The sequence below is a fragment of the Rhinopithecus bieti genome, unplaced genomic scaffold (genome assembly GCF_001698545.2).
Source record: "Rhinopithecus bieti isolate Rb0 unplaced genomic scaffold, ASM169854v2 scaffold_8226, whole genome shotgun sequence".
In the NCBI taxonomy this organism is placed as follows: domain Eukaryota; kingdom Metazoa; phylum Chordata; class Mammalia; order Primates; family Cercopithecidae; genus Rhinopithecus; species Rhinopithecus bieti.
The window spans coordinates 1,473,340-1,490,094 of record NW_016805992.1 but is presented as its reverse complement, the minus strand read 5'-3'; the positions used below and the strand labels follow the sequence as shown (position 1 = coordinate 1,490,094).

The 16,755-nt window shown below is 56.3% G+C and overlaps 1 protein-coding gene across 3 annotated transcripts; it reads left to right on the top strand.

Moving 5' to 3' along the window:
• The first annotated feature begins 454 nt into the window (after positions 1 to 454).
• CARHSP1 (calcium regulated heat stable protein 1) lies at positions 455 to 16,538 on the top strand. 3 transcript variants are annotated; one of them, XM_017874441.1, is made up of 4 exons: positions 455 to 532; positions 10,142 to 10,306; positions 11,017 to 11,139; positions 14,063 to 16,538. In XM_017874441.1, exons 2-4 carry the CDS (start codon positions 10,149 to 10,151, stop codon positions 14,223 to 14,225), a joined length of 444 nt encoding a protein of 147 aa, XP_017729930.1. In that variant the 5' UTR covers positions 455 to 532; positions 10,142 to 10,148; the 3' UTR covers positions 14,226 to 16,538. The 3 variants fall into 3 exon arrangements, with proteins under 3 accessions (XP_017729930.1, XP_017729931.1, XP_017729932.1); XM_017874442.1 differs by lacking the exon at positions 455 to 532 and adding an exon at positions 1,107 to 1,467; XM_017874443.1 differs by lacking the exon at positions 455 to 532 and adding an exon at positions 7,559 to 7,844.
• The last annotated feature ends 217 nt before the right edge of the window (positions 16,539 to 16,755 follow it).

Here is a 16,755-nt window from a genome sequence, read left to right as displayed (position 1 = left end):
AACGGGAAAATAAAACCCTGTTTTTCTGGTGTGTGTATGTGTGTATTTTTTCTTTCCCTTTTCGTCCTGTTTTTTGCTTCTTTTCTTCTTTCTCTCTTTTCATTCCATTATCTCCTCCGTTCTGCTAAAAGTGACGCGCCCCGGGCTTATACGAATTCTGGAGCCAAAAGCAGGTAGGAGCCGCACCTGGCGCGCGTGGTGAGGGGAAGGAACGGCACTGGCGCAGGGACACAGTTCCGCCACTTTGCAGGGGCGTTTTCCGCCGGTGGGTGCAGCCCAGCCCCGCCCCAGCCCCTACGCCCCGCGCTCTGCGCCTCGCTCTCCCGCCAGTCCCAGGCGCGGACACAAAGGTCCTGTCCGGGCCGTTCCCGCCTGCCCCACCCCTTCCGTCCTGGACTCCCTCCTGCAGCCCCATTGGCCGGGGCCGCCTGGGGGCGGGGCTCGGTGCCCCACCCCCGCGGGCCACGCCCCCTCTCCGGCTCCGCGCTCCCAGTCCGAGCGAAGCCACTGGCGGAGCAGAACGGATCCCGAGGTAGGGAGCTCTTCTCGGGGACCCCAGAAGGGTCAGGGTGGTCCGCCCCTGGCCCGACTCCCCGGGAGCGGCAGATAGGGCCTCGGCCTTCTCTGTCCCCATCGTCGCCCCTCCTACAGGGTCCTCTAGCTCGGCAGCGGAGGGCTCCTGGCTGGGTTTCTCCGGGCCTGTGTGGGGAACGCGGGTTGCTCCTCCCCAGGGCAAGGGGTGGGTGTGGCAACAGCGGCAGGGATTCTTGGCGGGCGTCTGGGAGCACTTCCCGCCTGGCCACCTGTTCTCTGCGTGCAGGGGAAGCTCTCCCCGCCCTCCCCACCGCTTTTGCCTTTGGGAGGGAGACCTGGAGTGGGGACTCGCGGGGCGGTGGGGCGAGGCGCAGGGGGCGTCGCACGCGGGAAGCGGAGCCACCCCCCCCCGCCGGGCCTGGGCCGCGCCAGCTTGGTACCCGTGGTTGGGGGGACGGCGGCCAGCCCGGCGGGACGGGGGGAGGGGAGCCATCCTGGCGCCGCGCGATTAGCCGCATCTGGGGGGAGGAGGAGCCGCCGGGCGCGCTCGCCCCGGGTGTTTGCGCCCGGATGGGGGTGGGAGGGCCCTAGGCGCTGGAAAAAACTTCATCCGCGCCCACAGGCCCCCTTTCCGCAGGCTGCGCTGGCGGCCCAGGTTTGCAGGCCGGAAGTGAAACGTTCTTTCTTGATTTTTAAAAAGGAAGCCTCCGGCCCTACGGTTTTCTGGGGTTAGGGTGGATATGTGTGCTGGGGGAGGCGGAGACGTCCCGCTCCAGGCAGGGCCTCGAGTCTCATAGGTGGGGAAATCTCACTGCCAAATAGGAGGCCTTTCGGAGCCTCAGTGTCCCCATCTGCAGACTGGCTTCTCACTTCTCCTGGCTTAAGAGGTGTGTGAGAGTAAAAGGAGACGGCTAGCCCCGTGCCGGGAGACACGTAAGCTACTGTTTTTAACTTGCTGTTTTGATATTTCTCAGTCTTTGCCCAGTCTTGTCCCTCTCATCTGCTCGCCACAATGAAGCCAGAGGGAACTTGTAAAAACAATCAGCTCAGATCAATCCCCCGCTGAAAATCGTCCACCGAAGTCCCATTGTCGTCTAAGTCCCCGACTTCTCAGCAGGCCTTCCTGTTACCTTCCGCCACTACCTTCTCCAGCCGCTCTCTGCCTCTGTTCTCCCTCCCTTCGGGCCTTTGGCCCTCCTCTGGGCTCGGGGTCCTCCTTGGAGACCCCACCGCCCTTTGCACTCCCTGGGTGGCCTCGGTGATGACCATGGGTTCTCGATGCTGGTCCCTTCAGGGAGAGAAAGAGTCGCAGACCCCGGCTCGGCCTAGATGCTTTGAATGAGCTGAGCTAGGCCCAGCGTGGGGCCCTGGGGTGGGGTTGAGGGTGGTTGACGGTGGGTGCACCCGGTAGGGGAACGGTCTTTGTTCCACGGAGTGGCAAAGCCAGCGCGTTTGGTTTGTGTTCCAACAGCAGGGACAGGAATGGGCGGGAAGGTGATTTCAGATGGGCCCGTGCCTGACAGTTCCACTATCAGCCGCACAACTATTGTTGACCGAGCCTGCCGTGCGCTTGGCATTTTCGTGGCAGCATCTGCACAGCATCCGAGCCCTTCGACGCAGCACCGTTCCTGTCCCCTTTGACAGATGAGGAAACTCGGGTGGGGCGGTGAAGTCGCTTGGCAGGGGTCACTGAGGGAGTGGGGAGCAGGCAGGGCTGAATCTCAGGTCTGAGCCAAAGCCCCCCGAGAATGGAGGGAAGGATGGAAGAATTGAGTGGGGGAGGAGTGGAGAGTTCTTGTTGAGGAGGGCTTGGGCTTCCCCCCGGAGGGGCAGTCCAGGCTGAGAGCTGGGGCGGGTGCAGGGTCCCAGGTGGGTGGTGGCGGTGGGGTGACCGTCCGGTCGAGGCCGTCCAGGGGTGCTAATGGGGGCACAGGCAGTGGCAGTGTTGGAGGCTCCCTTGGGTTCCCGGTACACTCCTCGGGTTTCCGGCCTCTTCCCAGCACTCAGGGGCTCCTGAGGGTGGAAGAGCTATTCCCAGCTTGGCTGGGCCTGGGAGGGGGCTCCGGGCGGACGTGGGCGCCGGGCTGCACCTTCCCCACCCGCCTGTTTGCACTTCTCTGTGGCAGCTGGCTTCAGGTCCTTAGCCAGCGGAGGACTGGCTCCGGCCTGGCTGCCCCCTCCCCTTTGCCTCCCTTCCCTCCCCTGGACTCTCCAACCCCATCCCTTCCTGTCCCTCCTCCCCTTCTCACTCTGCTCCTCCCTCGCCAGACCCCCGCTCTCCCCGGAACAATGGAGGGGAATGTGGCTAGGCCAGCCTGACGCTGCTGCGTCAACCTCTGGCTCGTTCTGGGCCTCTGTGGCTTCCAGGGACCCTTCTATCTGGGCTCAGCTGACCCGCCCCGCCTCTCGGCCCACGTGCCGGCAGTTCTGCCAGGCTGGGGCTCTGCTGCGCTGGGTACTGGGATGGATCAGCTAAGTGTCTCTGTTTACAAAGAAGGAACCCAGGTGCGCTGAGGTAACTGCTATTCTTCTAGTCTCACCTCTATCCCTGCCCAATTGCCTTTCCACCTCTTGCACTGGTAAGCCTTGGGCTGTGAGATGGACCAGTGTAGCAGGACTCCTGCGGTGTTCCCTGGGCCAGGGACAGCTGCCTCACTGGGAGCGCCTTAGAAATGCAGAATCTTGGCCAGGAATCCCGAGCTTGTAATCCTAGCACGTTGGGAAGCCGAGGTAGGAGGATCGCTTGAGCATGGGAGGGCGAGACCCACCTGGACAACATAGTGAGACCTTGTCTCTACAAAAAATTAAAAAATTAGCTGGATGTGGTGGCACAGGCCTGTAGTCCCAGCTACTTGGGAGGCTGAGGTGAGAGAATCCCTTGAGCCCAGGCGGTTGAGGCTGCAGTGAGCCATGAGTGCGCCACCAAACTCCAGCCTGGGTGACAAAGCAAGACCCTGTCACCGAAAAAAAATAAAGAAATGAGGGATCTCAGGCCCCAACCCACACCTGCTGAGTGGCAATCTGCATCTGAACAAGATCCCCAGAGATTCCTGACTGCACTAAAGTAGGAAGTAGAATCACTGGCTTAAACCTCTGTGCCTTAGTCTCCTCATCTGTAAAACAGGGATGCTAAAAGTGCCTCCCCTGTTGGGTTGATGTTTAGATGCATGTATTTGATGTTTGTAAACCCCTAACAGGACCTGACGTGGAAGTCTGTGGACAGTGGCTGTAGGGTGTATGAAAGCACTATAGCCTGCCCTGTCCCTGTAGTGCGGGCCACTATCCACCCACTACACCGGCCAGCAGTGGGCTGTCCCCGGGCTGGAAGCTGTCCCAACACCATGCCCAACCCTGGCCTTCCCCAGCCAGCAACGCTTGGAAGGCTCAAGACACCCTCATTTTGCAGAGCAGGCTTGGAGAGGTTCTTGCTTTGCCAAGAATGAGGTGTCTGACTTGAACTGAACTCTTGTCCCCCTGCCTTCTATCATCCTGTCTTCAATAAAGGGGCTGAAGCTATTAAGAATGGAGTCTCTGGCCAGGCATGGTGGTTCAAGCCTGTAATCCCAGCACTTTGGGAGGCTGAAGCGGGTAAATCACCTGAGGTCAGGAGTCCGAGACCAGCTTGGCTAAAATGGTGAAACCCCATCTCTACTAAAAATACAAAAATCAGCTGGGTGAGGTGGTACACGCCTGTAGTCCCAGCTACTCAGGAGGCTAAGGCAGGAGAACTGCTTGAACCTGGGGGACAGGGGCTGCAGTGAGCTGAGATCGCGCCACTGCACTCCATCCTGGGCAACAGAGGGAGACTGTGTCTCACAAAAACAAAAACGAATGGAGTCTCCTTCAGTGAGCCCCCTCTCACTAGAGTGTAAATGGCTGATAGCGCTGCTAAAGCCCTCCTTGCACTAAGCACCTGGCTGCTTGGCTCCCATTGATGTGGGTGGTGGGTTTTCAGGCCAGGAGGGCAGGAAGTTGGGGAGTAGGTTACAGGGGTGCTGCATGATTGGGTCATAAGTCTCCAGACATAGGGGTAGGCTGAGCAGGGGCTGGGAAAGCCGGAGTCTTGGTACCCAGCTGAACTCCAGAACCTTCCAGGAGGAGCTGCAGAGCCTACGGAAAATTCCCAGGCTGTTTTGGGCGGAGGCCCCCTTCTCCCTGATGACACACCCGTCCCTGGGGCAGTCAGGTTGGGCGTGGCTTCCTGCCCCCACCACCCTGGGCTCCCTCCCTTGGCCGGGCACTCATCAGAGCCTGGGGGCTGACTGGGGAAGGGGTTGCGTGGCCAGCTGGGTACCTCCTCGTGCAGCCTTTTCCCCCTTACCCTGCTGGCTTTTTCTCCGTAGCATTTCCGCTATCTGACCTACTCTGTATTTCACCAGGGTCTTTATTAGCTGGGCGACCCTGGGCAAGTTACTGGACTCTTTGTGTCTCGGTTCTCGCATTAGTGAACTGGGAATGGAATGAGCTGAGCTGTGTGAAGTGTTGTAAGTAGTAAGCAGTCTGGCCCCAGGACACTCCTGTGGTGGTGGCAGTCATGGTCTGTTCCACTCCTTTATCTGTTGATTGAATAGGAAGTGGCAGCGTTCATCAAGGTCCCCTATGGCAGCACAGGTGCCCAGCATGCTGTGAGGTGAGACTCCCCTGGTCCATGTACGTGTGCATACAGATGGCAACAAGTTCGTGCATGCATACACGTGTGTGTGCGCTCAGATGCAGACCCAGCCATGTGTGGGCACATATGTATGTGTACACATGCCTACACACAACACATACACATGTGCATACACCTACACACGGTTGCACACAGAAGCACACATGTACACGCAGCCCAGCAGTCATGACATACCTTGTGCGTGACATTTCGTCTGAGTTTGTTGCAGGCCAGATGCTCATCCTCCTGGCCCGAAGCTTCCAGCCAGCCTGAGCAGCGGGTCTGTTTGCAGCCTTCCTCCCTCCCCCAGCTGTGGGGAGCTGAAGGCTAGTCACAGAGGGTGGGCCCTGTCTTCTGCTGGGGACACTCCAAGGCCATGCCTGGTATTGCTGGGAGAGCAGTGGCTGCCTGGGAGCTGGGACCGTGCTGGTGGGCGGGGCTGCTGTGTGCCTCCATCCTTGTGTATGTGTGTATTGTAGAGGGGACACAGCAGTGGCCGGTCAGAGCCTCAGAGCTGGCTTCTGGGTGCCTGGCTAGCCACCCCCAGCTGTTTTCTTTCCAGCTGGACTTTGCCCGGCCATCCCCCGCACTGAGGTCATTCACTCTTCTCTGCTGGGCCTACTGGGGAGTGGGTGGCCCTTGGCCAGGCCTCTTCTGGCCACCCCAGCTGGACTCCAGCCCAGATGGGCCATGAGAGGCTGGATAAAGCTCCTGGGTCTCCCAGGTGGCAGCGCCCCTACCCCTAGTCATGTCTGCTCCCTGTGCCTCAGTTTCTTCCACTATCAGGTGAGCAGGACTGTAGACACCTCCTGCTGGACTGGGCATGGTGCTGAGCCCACACACCAGTGCAGTAGCCGCCAGCTGGGGCTTTGGATCCTAATGCTGGCTAAGAATGAGCCTTGGAAGCCGGGTGTGGTGGCTCATACCTGGAGTCCCAGCACTTTGGGAGGCCAAGGTGGGCCAATCGCTTGAGCCCAGGAGTTCAAGACAAGCCTGGGCAACATATTGAAACCCTGTCTCTACAGAAAATACAAAAAATGAGCTGGGTGTGTGACACGTGGCTGTAGTCCCACAGCCCAGGAGGCTGGGGTGGGTAAATCACCCGAGCGCAGGAGGTTGAGGGGCTTCAGTGAACCATGCATTCCAGCCTGGGTGACCAAGTGAGATCCTATCTGGAAAAAAAAAAAAAAAGCCAGCCTTGGGACCATTCCTGGACCGTCCGGAGACCCTGCTCTGTGCCAGCGCCTGTCCTGCGCCCTTGGGACATAGAGGGCCCTGTGCTGCCCGCAGACTCCTCACCGCTACAGGCCATGGGCTTCCCTTGGCATCTCCCAAGGATTGGGTGCACTTGGGGTGTTGAGGGGGCTGGGGTGGAGAAAGGAGGGGGTCCCCCATTTTGGATTTGTGCCATTCACCCAGGGGAAGGTAGGCATAGTTAGGGGTGTGCAGACAGGCAAATGGGTGTGACAAATGGAAGACGCAAGGAGGATGACGATGCTGACAGTGATGATGACGCAGCATGGTTCCTGAGCGGGCCCTGCCCTTTCCACTGCCTCTCTGCCTCTGGTTCCTAGTCCCCCACCTACCACATGGTGTCCCCACTGACCTCAGTCCCACCCAGGCCCTGCCAACCTCAGGGTCTTTGCACAGGCTGTTCCCCCACACCTGGAACAGCCTCCCTCTGTTTTTCAAATGGCTATCCCTTTTTGCTGTTCAGGGTCCTGCGGGCACCCTGATTAGCGTGTGTACTCCCACCCTTCTGCCCCATCCCCTTCTGTTTCTTTACAGCCCTTTTGGGATCTGTAATGATCTGGTTTATGTTTATTTAACTGTTTAGTCCCTGGCTTCAGGTTCAGCCCTTTGTCTCTGTGGACTTGAACAGTGAACAGAGCTCGGTATTGGGCACGTATCTGTTGAGTGACTTTATGATGACAATTACAACAACAGTCACAGCTGACAGTTATTGCTCACTGAACCTGGGTGGACAGTGTGCCTAGTGCTTAGTGTGTATTATTTTGTTTTCACTTCAGCCTGATGGTGTGAAGTCGGGACTATTATAATTCCCATTTTCCGGATGTGGAAACTGAGGCCTAGAGAGATTAAGTAACTTGTCCGAGACTACACAGCAGGCAAGGGGTAGGATTAGAAGTCAGCTGTGCTTCATTAACCAAGCGTGGTGGCGGGCACCTGTAACCCCTGCTACTTGGGAGGCTGAGGTAGGAGAATCGCTTGAACCCGGAAGGCAGAGGATGCAGTGAGCTGAGATTGTGCCGTTGTACTCCAGCCTGGGCGACAAAGCTGGACTCTGTCTCAAATTAAAAAAAAAAAAAAGGAAGTCAGCTATGCTTGACTCCAGGAGAAAGGAGGGAAGGGAGACTTTGGATAGAACAAGGCAGAGCAGTGCCTCTCACCGTGGAGTTGCCAGGCCACTGTTCCCATGTGCTGTCCTGGGAGGCCTGGACAGGGCCCTCCCCTCCCCGGGCCAGCCTCTTTCCTGGAACTCTGGGCTTTGAACATTCTGGGACTCTATGACCTGTGCTGGTGGGTCATGCGGGGGCCCTGGCCCCTAGGCCAGCAGCTGGGGCTTTTTTTGAGGTGGGGGCTCCCTGGACTCAGGGTCCTCCCTGGCCACAGCCGCAGCTGAGAGAAGGGACAGGAGGTAGGATGCCACCTCCTCCAGAAGGCCAGCCAGTCACCTCCTTCCCAGCCCACAGAACTGAGGCCGGACAGGGGAGGGTGGAGCAATGTCGGGGAGGAGTTTTGACATCTCAGGGAGGGGGCAGCCCTTTTCCTCTGAGCAATCGGGCCTGGTTCTTGGGTGGCTGTGGTTGAAGGCAGTTCGGGGGGTGCGGGTGGATTTCTGGGTAATGTAGGTCGAAGACTTCTATAAATGAGGGGACCGGGGTGGCAAACTGAGGTTGAGGGTTGTGAGAGCTTCAGTTCTTTCCACGAGCAGCTGGAAACCTGGATTTTGAGGAAAGCCCCTGGTATGTTGAAGATAGTTCAGGCCGGGCGTGGTGGCTCATGCCTGTAATCCTAGCACTTTGGGAGGAAGAGGTGGGAGAATCCCTTGAGCCCAGGAGTTTGAGATCAGCGTGGGCAACATAGCAATACCCTGTCTCTATAAATTAAAAAAAAAAAAAGAAAAATTAGGCATGGAGGTTGAGGCTAGAGCGCACTGTTATTATGCCACTGCACTCCAGCCTGGGTGATTATTTATTGTTTTTGAGACAGAGTCTCACTCCGTCACCCTGGCTGGAGTGCTATGGCATGATCTCGGCTCATTGCAACTCACACCCCCCTGGTTCAAGCAATTCTCCAGCCTCAGCCTCTGGAGGAGCTGGGATTACAGGCACCCGCCACCACACCCAGCTAATTTTGTATTTTTAGTAGGGACAGGTTTTCTCCATGTTGGCCAGGCTGGTCTCAAACTCCTGACCTCAGGTGATCCACCTGCCTTGGCCTCCCAGACTGCTGGGATTACAGGCGTGAGCCACGGCACCTGGCCCATTCTTCAAATCTAAATTTGAAAACCCGATGGGACCTGAGTTAAACCTATTCAGGGCTGCTGCTGTCCCTCCTGGCTGTGTGGCGTTGAGTGGCTTCCTGAGTTAGGCTTCTCCCTACTTCATCTCGTACCCCCATCACCAGCCCTGCGCGGTGCCAAGTGATGCCCACCCAGCTGCCCAACTTTGCAGATTTGGAAACTGAGCCCAGAGAGGGGAAAGGACTTACCCCAGGGTGCCACTCTTCCCTCTGTACCTTGAGCTGAGGCCACGTTAGAGCCGATGCCTTTGCATTCAGTATTCAGTGTTCACTGTGTACAGCGAGTGTCCTGCTCTTGACACATTGTCAAAAGCACAGCAGCAGTTAAGGAATTCCCTCCCTCCAGCCAGGTTTATGGGTGCATACTAGGGGTCACGGAAGGAATTTGATTTCATAACGGCAGCGGTGACTTGGGCTGCATGGAAATTCACTGGGCCTGATGGAGCTGGATGGAGATGGATGCAGCCTTGGAAATCCTCCCTTTCCCGTTGGGTCCTTTGGGCTCCCCCAGCAGGCCCCCCTGTCCTGGGTGCAGGCTTGTGACGGCTGCTCAGGGATGCAGACGGGGCGCCTGAGCTCTCTCTGCGACGTGTTCCGCAGTTTCCTGAAGGTGGACGCTGCAAGAGGGTCATGTTTTTGCCTCTGCCTCCCTGTAGGGTCTGGCTCACAGCAGCGTCAGGGAGGGTCTGTGGAGTGGCTGAGTTTGGATCTAGGTGGTTGGCATTAAAATCTCCTTGGCTTTGGGTTTTCTTTTTTTTTTGAGACAATCTTGCTCTGTGGCCCAGGCTGCAGTGCAGTGGTGCAATCTCAGGTCACTGCAACCTCCGCCTCCCGGGTTCCAGCAATTCTCTTGCTTCAGCCTCCAAGTAGATGGGATTACAGGTGCCTGCCACCATGGCCAGCTAATGTTTGTATTCGTATTAGAGACGGGGTTTTGCCATGTTGGCCAGGCTAGTCTCGAACTCCTGACCTCAAGTGATCTGCCTGCCTCAGCCTCCCAAAGTGATGGGATTGCAGGCGTGAGCCCCTGCGCCCGGCTCCTGGCTTTGGGTTTTCGGTTCCCCTTCCTGACCTGCCTCCTTCCCTCCCACAAGTATTCACTATGTGTCCCGAGTGTGCCGGGGTCCTTGCCTTGTGCTGGGGACACATTGGGGACTGATGCCATCCTGGTCATGGGGGAGGATGTGGCATTTGCATGAAGAACTATGATCGAGGGGGGCCCACGACCGCTGCAGGAGCCCAGAGCAGGCACCTGACCGCGCCGGCACGCTCCCAGGCGAGGTGACAGCAGTGCTGAGGCGATGGACAGGAATGAGCCTCAGATACTGGACTCTCAGACCTGGATGCGGGGTAAGCACTGGGCTCCTTCCTCTAAAGGCATGAGGCTCTGAGAGCCTCTTCTCCTTCCAGGTCAGCCATGTCATCTGAGCCTCCCCCACCACCACAGCCCCCCACCCATCAAGCTTCAGTCGGGCTGCTGGACACCCCTCGGACCCGCGAGCGCTCACCATCACCTCTGCGGGGCAACGTGGTCCCAAGCCCACTGCCCACTCGCCGGACGAGGACCTTCTCAGCGTGAGTCTGGAGTGGGCTGGGGACACTTTCTCAGATGGGTCTCTTGCTTGAGGCCAGAAATTCACTGTCTCTCTGGCCATTTTTGGGCATCAGCGTTCCAGGCTGTCAAATAGGCAGACCTGGGGCTGTGCTGTGGGCTGATGGTGAGAAACTGGGAAGGCGCCTTCTAAATTCAGGGTACTGCCCAGCCCAGAAGAACCTGTTGGGAGCTGGGAGTGGCAATGGGTGGGCAATTGCAGGGGTCAGAATCACTGGACTCTAACCACACATGAGAGTCTGTGTCCCTGTAAGACTGAATTCTGCAGCTGCAAAATGAGCACAGTACCAGGGCTGCAAAGGACCCAGCAATGCCTGGCATATGCAGGTCTTAGGCCCTGTGAGTGGAGGATGCTCCTGTTATTAATAATTAATCATTAGTTTCTGGAGGGATGCTCAGTGATCTTTTCGTTCAACTCCCTCTTTCCAGGTGGGAAAACAGGCCCGAGAAAATTTGCCAGGGTCATCCAAAGAGTCATTTTCACCAGAGTCTATGTGAGCGGCCCCCAGAGTTGTGCAGTCCTCAACCTGTGTGACTGTACATGGCGGTCCTAGCCAGGGCTTGATGGGGCACAGCTGTGGACAGGGGCTGGAATGAGCTTCGTGTGCCCAGGAGAGCTGGTGGCTGTCCTGGAGCGCTGATGGGGCCCCTCACACCTCCCCCTCTCTGTCAGGACGGTGCGGGCTTCACAGGGCCCCGTCTACAAAGGAGTCTGCAAATGCTTCTGCCGATCCAAGGGCCACGGCTTCATTACCCCAGCTGATGGCGGCCCCGACATCTTCCTGCACATCTCTGAGTGAGTGAGCAGCCGGTCTGGGCGGCCTGACTGGGGCAGGCACTTCCTTGGCCCTGTGGAGGTGGGGATGGCGTGTGACTGACGGGCGCTGGGCGTGAGGACGAATGGCCGGGCCTGTGTGAGTCTGCCTTTGGCTGGTGCTCCAGTTGTGCTCCTGTGGTTGTGTTGGGTTGGGGTTGTGAGACTGTACAGAGCTATGGCAGGGGATGTGAGGCTGGGGGTGACACGGTACCTGTGATTGTGCCTGGGTGTGTCTTTATGAATGGGTGTGTAAGGTTTTGTGTGTCAGGCATGGTGGCTCATGCCTGTAATCCCTGCACTTTGGGAGGCCGAGGTGGGCAGATCACCTGAGGTCAGGAGTTCAAGACCAGCCTGACCAACATGGTGAAATCCTGTCTCTACAAAAATACAAAAAAAAAAAAAAAGTAGCCGGGCATGATGGCGGGTGCCTGTAATCCCAGCTACTTGGGATGCTAAGGCAGGAGAATCGCTTGAACCCCGGAGGCAGAGGCTGTGGTGAGCCGAAATCTCGCCATTGCACTCCAGCCTGGGCAACAAGATTGAAACTCCGTCTCAAAAAACAGAAAAAAGAAAAAAATACAGAGAGATCTGCTCAAGATCACATAGCCAAAAAGTGATGAAAATGGATTTGGGGGTGCCCGGCTATGCTTGTGGGAGACAGGGTGGTGGCAGCTGTGCATGGTGCATGTGTGTGCGTGTATGGTTTGTGTGTGTGTGTGTGTGTGTGTGTGTGTGTGTGAGAGAGCAGCAAGGACTGCTAGGGTGAGTTCGAGTGCCCATTGTATCTGGCCAATAGGGAAGGATAGCCTGTGAGGCTGGGGAGCCCTGTTTAGCCTGCCGACCAGGCCGGCTTCCTGCCCTCCTTTGCAGGAGGTGGACTGGTGAGGCTGGGGGCTGTCCTGCCCCTTTGCTCCAGGAAGGAAGTTTGGGGCGGACCCCTTTCTCCTGCCGCATGCTCAATGACGTCCTTCCTTCCTGAGTGTCTTGAAGCCCTTGGGGAACCTGGGGTGGGGCGCACACATCCTAGGGCTGGACTGGAAGGCACCCAGCCCCCCATGCTTCACCTCCAATCCTCTGGGCAGCCTTTAGACAGGCGAGGACCCTCGATCTGTACCCCCTTCCTACCTGTGGCCTAAGCGCCCCAAGTCTTTTACTTCAGGCAGGGGCAGACAGAGTCCTACTCCGCACAGCACACCCGCAAACACAGAAACCACATTTCTGAAAAGAGGGGCCCGCTGCAATGGGGCCCACCCTCTGCCCCATGCTTACATATCAGCTCAGCAGGCAGGAGAAAAAGGCCAAGGCGACGCATTTCACAGATGAACGCACACATGGATGTGTAAATGTATTTTCATACTGCCTCACCCCAGAAAAGATTTTGAATCAGTAAGGAAAACATAGAGGTTGGGGCAAAGAAATACTTAGAAAGATGGAAAAAGGAAGATGGAAATACTGTGATGTCTGGTTCTGCTGCTAGAAGTGGGCTGCAGATTTATTTCTGAGCTCCCTGGTGACCAAACCAAAGAGGGAAACACTCTTCACCATACAATTCTCCAATCAAAACAAACCAGTTACTAGGGGAGCTGGCTGGCCCTGGCATTTAGCATATGAAGGGGGTTTTTCTCTGGGGGGCGGTCTCATCAAGGGGACATCAAGGTGCCAGTCTCATGTGAGAGGGTGACTTATGTCCCCTAGAAAGTAAGGGAACCGGGCTGGGTGCTGTGGCTCACACTTGTAATCCCAGCACTTTGGGAGGCCGAGGTGGGCGGATCACCTGAGGTCAGGCGTTCGAGACCAGCATGGCCAACATGGTGAAACCCCATCTCTACTAAAAATACAAAAATTAGCTGGGCGTGGTGGTGTGTGCCTGTAGTCCCAGCTACTCCAGAGGCTGAGGCAGGAGAATCGCTTGAACCTGGGAGGCGGAGGTTGCAGTGAGCCGAGATTGTGCCACTGCACTCCAGCCTGGGCGACAGAGTGAGACTCCATCTCAAAAAAAAAAAAGGAAACTTCCTGGGGGTGGTCACAGGGAGAGGCCCCTCCAGGAACTAGCTTCAAGCACCAAAGGCACCTTCTTGAAGGCTCACTGGAGGCTGGGCGTGGCAGCTCACGCTTGTAATCCCAGCACTTTGGGAGGCCGAGGCGGGTGGATCACTTAAGGTCAGGAGTTCGAGACCAGCGTGGCTAACATGGTGAAACCCCGACTTTACTAAAAATACAAAAATTAGTTGGGTGTGGTGGCACATGCTGATAGTCCCAGATACTTGGCTGAGGCAGGAGAATCACTTAAACTCGGGAGGTGGCTGCAGTGAGCCGAAATCACACCACTGCATTCTAGCTTGGGTGACAACGAGACTCTGTCTCAAAAAAAAAAAAAAAAAAAAAAAGCTTGCTGGGAAACTGGGAAAATTGAGAACAAAGACACAATGTGGTTTCTGAGACTCCTGGAACCAAGGGCTGCTATGCTGAGGACCTCAGAAAAGCCCTGGCCAGGCCACCCCTCAACTCCGATTCTTATTCCACGATGGCCTCGTTTCTCTCTGGCTTGGACTGGCCGTCTTTAGTCTTCATCCGTAAGCCCAGTCTCTCTCCCACGTTTCATGTCACCATGTGAGCTCCCACAGGTGGCTGAGCTCTTTCAGTTCCAACATCAAAAGTCCCAGGGAAGGAGCTGATTGGACCAGGGCCTCCTTGGCTAGGACAGAGGCTGACCAGGGGCAGTGTGGCAGCTCCCTCTGGTGGAGGGGCAGTTCTCTTGAAAGAGGTTCCCGATGGTTGGTCAGATGGTGCCCACGTTGGTGGCCTTATGATCAGAAGGGTGCTGGTGTCTTGGGTGTGGCATCTTGGGAAAGGGAGCCTTGTCCCGGTGTGAGCACTGACTGCTTTATTTGTGCCCCTGTAGTGTGGAAGGGGAGTATGTCCCAGTGGAAGGCGACGAGGTCACCTATAAGATGTGCTCCATCCCGCCCAAGAATGAGAAGCTGCAGGCTGTGGAGGTCGTTATCACCCACCTGGCACCAGGCACCAAGCATGAGACCTGGTCCGGACACGTCGTCAGCTCCTAGGAGATGCTGGAAGCACCCCTTCTCTGTGCTTGTGGGAGACTTTGCGGGGAGGAGGCGGCAGACACTGGAGATGATATTCTTCCATACGAGACGGGGCTTCGGAGGGGCATGGTCCCTTTCAAGTATGTCCTGGAGGAAGGGGTGTGGGGGGCAGGTGTGGAGTGTTCCGGCCACCAGCACAGCCTCTGACCATCACAACAACCTCTCACCATCTGAAGAGCATTAAAAGCATTTAAAAAGGAGAGGTGCCCACTGATGGCTGAGTGGAGATTCCATCCCCAGCCCAGGGAGTGGATCAAGGGTGATACTTCTCCAGCTGCTCAGACATATGGGCTCAACCCACAGACCCTCTTCCTCCTGGAGCTAGAGGCTCCACTTTCCCGGATCTGGCCCACTGGCAGCTGACACGGACCTTGCGTGACTTCCCCAAGGCAAATTTCCACCTAAGTGCCCCTTGCACCTCTCCTTGGGCCTGGGCAAAGCAGTTTTCTAATTCTTGGCTTGGTTGGTTCTGGGGAGCTGGCTTAAAGCGGGGGGAAATGGGGGGGCGGTCTTTGGATTGGACGGATTTTGCCTTTTGGTGCCTTTGCAGTGGGAGGCGGCATAGCTGCCTGTCTGGGGAAGACAGTTTATCCCAGCACTCCCACCCCTGGGCACAGCAGGCTGGTACTGAGAGGCTGAACCCCCCTTATAGCCTGACCTTTTCATCTGCCTTCCGGTCGTGCGACCATCACTCAACAGCCGTTTCACAGCCCCTGTCATGGCGCCAGGGTGGGGGTGGCGGGAAGGGCTTGTGGAAAGGGCAGGGTCTTTGTTTAAAAACTTTGTCCCGATCCATCCAGCTAAGAGTGGGTAGCTTGCATCCTGACAGCCTGACAGTCAAGAAAGTTGAAGGAGAAACATACCTTTGAAAAGGGGATTTTCTTTAAAACTAGTGTTAAGAAATGCTTAGGGATTTTTTTTTCTTATTTTTCGTAACTAAAGTTTTCACCCAGAGGCAGCTCTGTTTGCACCTTGCTGCTGACATTGCAGACTTTTTCTTTCTGCGGGGTGGGAGACAGAGTCTTGCTCTGTTGCCAGGCTGGAGTGAAGTGGCCCAATCTCGGCTCACTGCAACCTCTGCCTCCAGGGTTCCAGCAATTCTGCCTCAGCCTCCTGAGTAGCTGGGATTACAGGCGTGCCCCACCACACCCGGTTAATTTTTGTATTTTTAGTAGAGACCGGGTTTCATCATGTTGGGCGGGATGGTCTCGAACCCCTGACCTCAGGTGATGTGCCCATCTCGGCCTCTCAAAATGCTGAGATTACAGGTGTGAGCCATCGCGCCCGGCCTGCAAACTTTTCTGTAGGTATTTCCGGTAAACAAATCCTTAGATTATCTTTGCTGTGGTTTTGGTTTGGCTTTAGTCATGATTTAAAAGTAGAAATAGCTGGACATTATGTTTTGAAATTTGTGGCCTATAGGTAGTCAAGAATCCACGCATCAACGCAGGGAAGCAAACTTGGAAACTGGCTTTTGGGCAGACAGTAAGTGTCCAGAAAAGAGGTCGTTTGATGCTGGACGCACAAATAGCTTCATTGGGTACTTCTCAACTCTGATGAGTTTGTCATTTCAGCCTAAGAACTGCTGCCTTTGAAAGGGGGTGGAAGGGAGTTGTTTTAAAATAGGCAAATACATGTGTTGATTGCGAGCGTGTGGAGAAAAAGGCAGTTCCCGCCAGTTAGGTCCTGGCCACTGTTTCCTCGTCTGCAATGCTCCTTGTCCTCACCCTCCTCTCCCGCCTCTGCCTTCTGCTGGGTCAAAGGTGGCCTTTTTCTCTCCAACCTTGAATTGTTCCCTGGTGGCTTCCCAAGGGCCCATCTGCTGGTACAGTCCACACTTCCAAAGCCAAGACCCGAGAGGGCTCCTTTGCTGCCCCAAGCCTCTCTTTCTGTCCTCGCCTTGGCGTGGGTGGCATTGCTGTGACCCTGTGTGCTGGCGCTCTGGCAGGCTGTGGCCGGCAGTGAGCTGGGGGATTGCATTCTGCTATTCAGGGGTAACCTTTGGATTCTGTCTTGGCAGAATCCTTTGTCAACTGCTCTTGCTCTGTCCTTCCTGTTTGGCCACAGCTCTTTCAATCAGTGGGTATTCTAGAACTGCAGGATGTCACAGCTGGAAGGGATGCGATACCAGTTTACAGAAGGGGAAACTCCTGGAGGCTCTGGGAGGGACAGAAGTTGTTGCTGACCAAGGAATAGCTAGAACTGAGGATTCCTGAATCCAGATCTTGCCTCCCATCAGCCGTCGTTCTCCCAATGAAGTTTTGTTTTGTGTAAGGCAGTGCATGTATTTGTTTGGCAGCTGGCTTACCAGGTTTTTCCTTTTAAGTCGTCAGGTGAGGGTGTCTCCCCCAGGTGAGGCTGACACATTCCACTTGGCAGTCTGTTCTTTTAGGGGGTGGTGAGTAAGAAGATGGGATCATCTGTTTTTCTTTAGTCATCATTCTCTAGCATGAGAAAGCTTAGCAGGAAGGAGAATGCAGCTTCCTGG